The 5442-nt window shown below is 32.2% G+C and overlaps 1 protein-coding gene across 1 annotated transcript; it reads left to right on the top strand.

The window, feature by feature from the left end:
- Positions 1-563: 563 nt before the first annotated feature.
- On the top strand, positions 564-4665 carry LOC105213459 (ras-like protein 2). The gene is made up of 3 exons (XM_011186318.3): positions 564-825; positions 2307-2394; positions 2453-4665. Exons 1-3 carry the CDS (start codon positions 712-714, stop codon positions 2860-2862), a joined length of 612 nt encoding a protein of 203 aa, XP_011184620.1. The 5' UTR covers positions 564-711; the 3' UTR covers positions 2863-4665.
- The last annotated feature ends 777 nt before the right edge of the window (positions 4666-5442 follow it).

Here is a 5442-nt window from a genome sequence, read left to right as displayed (position 1 = left end):
GCCTAAAAACGTTTTGACAGAGATCTGTATGTTGACGTTGAATTGGTAATGCTTTCTATTGCCAAGGAGTAGAAGAGATGACCATATTATTCAAGTGCTAAACATTTTAGTACAACTGTCAAGAGTAGGGTTGATAAGTTTTATTAGAATTAATAATAAATATTGTTATAAAAAGTTTTTCTATATTTAAATACATAATTGTTGATGAAGCTATGCGCATTAATATAAGATATTCTAAAATTGCAGAAATACTATTAGATTCTGAAAAATCAATTGCTTTATAGTTTTTACAATCGGATTTAACTTGGATAACGCTGTGTAGGTTAGGTTAAAGGTTATTAATCTTTTCATTTCAATAAGAAAACAAAAACAGAATTTGTATTAAATTAGAATTTATATCAAATTAATTTAAAATTTGCTTAGGTATAGTCGTCATACGAAGATATATATAATATACTGTAACACTTTAATTTATTAAATATTAGAAATAATCCAATTGGCACCTCTTCTTATTGGAATTCAACTGTCAAGTTATTTCCAATGCTGTCTCAGTCGACGTCGTCAACTGTCAGACATCATCATTGATCATTAATGTGTTCGTTGTTGTAGTGAAATGTTTTTCGGGTGGAACCATAGCTAAATTGCAAACGTCAGTCAGATTCCTTTTGAAAACATTGGACCGCAAATAAATTATTAAAATATTTTAATAAAATGTCGCGAAATAATACGGCCCAAGGCGGTGGATCCTCTGTGCAAACATACAAATTAGTAATTGTTGGAGGTGGTGGTGTTGGAAAATCGGCATTAACAATACAGTTTATTCAGGTATGTTTGAAACGGCAAACGGCAGCAGTCATATGAAGAGTGGTGTATGGGGGAGGAGTGTTCAGAATACCAAAAGCGTAACAAGTTGATTTGGTTAACAGCTAGACGATTCCGGGGCACTCTCCCCGCATTTCCATTTGTGAATATACGCACGCAAAGACCTTGGATGAATGTAGCCTCACCAAAAAACTTGACATTCGTTGTCGTTTAATATTAGTATAACTAGTTGCTACCATTTGGGGCAGCAGCTGTTGTCTTCTATGGAATATCGAGCTCATAAATGCGCGGTTTTCGTTGCTAACGCACCATCGTCGTAAGTAAGTTTTGAGCAACGCCCACATTGTAGCGTCATCTTAAGAAAATTTCTAATTCCAAACATAACTATGAGATATTGATACTAAGGTTTATGCTAAAATATACATATCTATGTGTGCATTTATAAGCAACTCAACACCCACTTCAACAATGTTTATGTTGTGTATATAGGTACATATGTATCTGCATATGTATATATGTAAATGCTCTAATCTTTATACTTAGTATGACGCATTTGAAACTCTTTAATACACTGCTGTCCATCAATTCTTATAAAAATATCAAATATTACAATGCTACGAGCTCATGAGACTCAATGAGATTTTTCCCCTTATTTCAATTGAAATTTAAGAATATACATATGTGTATATGTGCACATATGAAAAGGGGTTAGTGCTAGTAGGTTATTGTAGGATTGTAGACAAATAAATTTGGCTTCATATTTACTTTTCTTAAGTATATATCTACATATGTACACAAGTTTGAAAAAGAAAGATTTGCTTGCTATAATACACTTATTTCTGAGCGTATTTTTAGAATTTTACGTCATTTGCATTATTTGTGTATATTTTCATTGGATTCTAAATTAAAAAGAAAAAATTGTTTAGTATGACGGCAATAGTTAGTTATACGTATGCGTGGCTGATAGACGAAATATTGCTCATTTATTGTATCAAGTTCAAAAGACTCCTTGCTGTTCATATACATACATACATATATGTGTCTGAGAATTGCCACTGTTTCATTCGAGATTAAATGTATTTAATTTTTTTTTGAGTTATGTATTTCGTGTGACCAACCCGTAAATAATTTTTCAGCACAATAACGTTGCTTAGTACAGCCTTTCATGAGTCTAACGTGTTTTTATCAGACTGCTAGTAAACAATTTGTGTTAGTAAATATTGTTAATTAAAAAAAATTACGCCAAGTACATCAAATATACAGAGAATATACACATGCACTTATATAAATGAATAAACCATTGATAGCAAGATCTTCTAGTCTAGATACCCACATTGTTTTTGTTTTGTTGTAAGTATGTAAGTAGTAATTATAATTAGACAAGAATAAAAATAAGTGTCATCTTTTGAAAATACTTGTATTTGTAATAACTCAAGGTCATATAAAATAAGCATACAACTTTTTTACTTACTTTCATATTTCAGAGCTACTTTGTAACTGACTATGATCCGACAATTGAGGACTCTTATACCAAACAGTGTGTTATCGATGACACCCCAGCAAAGCTAGATAGTAAGTATAGTTGTCGTTTCTCGCTTTTAACGCTTTGTAATCAATTTGTCTCATATAGTTTTGGACACTGCCGGTCAAGAGGAATTCAGTGCTATGCGTGAGCAATATATGCGCTCTGGTGAAGGTTTTCTGCTTGTGTTCGCTCTCAACGATCATTCCAGCTTTGATGAGATACCGAAATTCCAGAAGCAAATTCTACGTGTCAAGGATCGTGATGAATTCCCCATGTTGATGGTTGGTAACAAATGTGATTTGGAACAACACCGTCAAGTGTCACTGGAAGAGGCACAAAACGTAAGCAGAAATCTCATGATACCGTACATCGAGTGCAGCGCCAAGGCGCGTGTTAATGTGGATCAAGCATTTCATGAGCTTGTGCGCATTGTGCGGAAATTCCAATTAGCCGAACGTCCATTCTTAGAGGAGAGCTATAAAAGGAAAAGCAAGCGAAGATGTTGCGTTTTGTAATGTGATATTAGGCAACAGTTAACAGCTTTGCAGAAATAATGATTGGAAGACGGTACATGATTTTTCGAAGATTACTAATTTTCGATATCGAAGTGGAATTGACGAAAAAGCTGCCAATAAACTGAATTACATAAAAAATACTTATTCTAAAACATGAAAAAAGCCACAAACAGAAAAATGTTACGCTAATTATATAATTGCGTAGCACACCAGTGTAACCCCGAGAAGCAGCAAACAACAACGATACATGTGTGCAATACAAGCGAAGGCGAAAGTTTTCAGCGTACCACTTGAAAACTTGAAAAATCTGTTTGTACATGCAACAAGCAATAGTTTATGATAATACATTTAGTGAAACGCTACATTTATTGTACAAAAACGAAATTCTAATGCAAGCCACCAGAGTCCATAGTATACACCTAATAGAGCAGAGTGGTAAGCTAATTATGTATGTGCTTTGCCACTAAATCAACGAAAATATCGAATACCGCCAAAAATATTTAATGTTTTTTTATTAATCAAATTAATAAGTCAGTGAAAAACTTGTTAACCAAATTTATGCTAAACGCTAAAAAATCAAAACACCAATTAAAATTTTATACACATACTATACTAGTAAGGAAATAAATAAATAAATAAATATATATATGTTTGTGAATTTTATAAACTAATTACATATGTACAACGACCAGACGTCGGGCGATTAAAATGTTTAACAAATAAGTATGTGAGTTTTGTATTTAATATTAAAATAATAGTTTATTCATTAAGTGATAAAAATTGCATTGCGAAAATCGTTACGATTATGCCAAAAGAGATTTGTATTTTTATGCTTAATATTGAGACACCATTGTTTGCTAATTATTATCGAAAGAAAATTGTATAAATAAAAAATTCAAAATGTAAAACATTGTTAATCAAATCGATAAATTATTAAAGAGAAACAAAAACAAATATTAACTAACAGTTAAACGAAACAAATAAAATTTTGAGTGCCTACGTTTTTATATGTACAAATGTATGTATGCGTATAATGTATGTAAGCGCAAACACAGCCAAATATATATACAAATATTCGGTTCGGTTGAAACTGCTGAATAACCCACATATTCTAAAAGTCTAAAAATAATAAGACTACGTTGTATTGAGGAATGCTAAAATTTGCAATTTGCCAAGAGTTATATTGAAAAGTTAAATCTCAAGAAATGTTTCCATTTCTCCCCAAAACATTGCAAACGATAAAAATGTACGCTTTTTTTGCGAACAAATGAGTTGTTTGCATTTTATTTACGCAATATATTGTCTTATAATTTCAAATATTTGTCATACACTCTGTCGCTAAACTCATACACTGATATTTACATATCTGAATCGCACAAACCACATACAGGCAATGTACACGCACAAATATGTATACACATTTGTAAGCGTCATATTGAAGGTGATGCCTATTTTTCGCTAATATAGTATAACTGCATGTTTGCTTATGCATATGTATCTGTGTATGTGTGTGCAGCAAAGGTTGTTTGCACTTATGCAATATGCTTAAAAAGAAAAAGAAATTTTTAATTTCGAAAAAGAACAAGCGAGTACTGCAGCATTTTCGAATGGCAAATATAAATTTCAAATTCACAGCAATTGACTTAATACAACAAACAAAAACATACATACATACATACATTATGGTACGTATAATACTAATTAAATAAAATATTTTAGCGTTATATTTACATGTATACATTTATGTGAAAAAAAAAACAAATAAATTTAATAAAGCAAGGCCTAATTTTTGTAAAACAAAAATCAAGTGTTCAAATTATTAATTATTAATTTTTGTTTTGTATATGAAATCTTCTGCAAAAATATAATTTTCACTTTATAAACTTTTCCAGTGTTAGTCCAATTAAAAAAGCTTCACAAATGTTATCTTCTATATAATATAAATACTATTCAGCTCGCCTTATAACGCAGATCATAAATTTGGAGTACATTCTAAACTTTGTTCATTCGTTGTATTTCTCATGAACTCTTCTTCTACTTTTACTCCTGATTTCTTCAAGGAAAATTATTAGTGGTCTTTCCCTTTAATAGAGTTTAGAGATCGTCCTGCTGGATCAACCGCTATCCCCTAATGAGTTATCTCACGGCTCGATAAACAGGCAAGCGTACCTCCCACTCAAAGTCATCTGGTACTTCCCTCAACCCCCTACTCTATTCCCATATCAGAACAGACACTCCTTAACACTAATAATCCGCCCTCGCAACCGTTCTCACGATAATCGGATCTGTGGACTTTAATCCAGTCAAGGTATGTCAACTCGGCGGCATTCCTCAAAATTATGTTCGCCCAGTTGCTACAACAATAACTCGCTTTAACAACATATGGACCGAACGAACTACCCAATTTAACCAACAGAAAAGTCAATTTTTATATAACCACACCACAAGGACTGATAATTACAACTCGCCTGGGCCATAAACCGCTTTATTCTCCACAGCTTAATAACAATCAACTTGATAGCCTTTAATGTAAACTCGGAGGTAACTATACTTTTATCGATCGATAGACGGCTTGCTCAA

Source organism: Zeugodacus cucurbitae, chromosome 4, assembly GCF_028554725.1.
Source record: "Zeugodacus cucurbitae isolate PBARC_wt_2022May chromosome 4, idZeuCucr1.2, whole genome shotgun sequence".
NCBI lineage: Eukaryota > Metazoa > Arthropoda > Insecta > Diptera > Tephritidae > Zeugodacus > Zeugodacus cucurbitae.
This window is presented reverse-complemented; position numbering and strand designations above follow the sequence as displayed.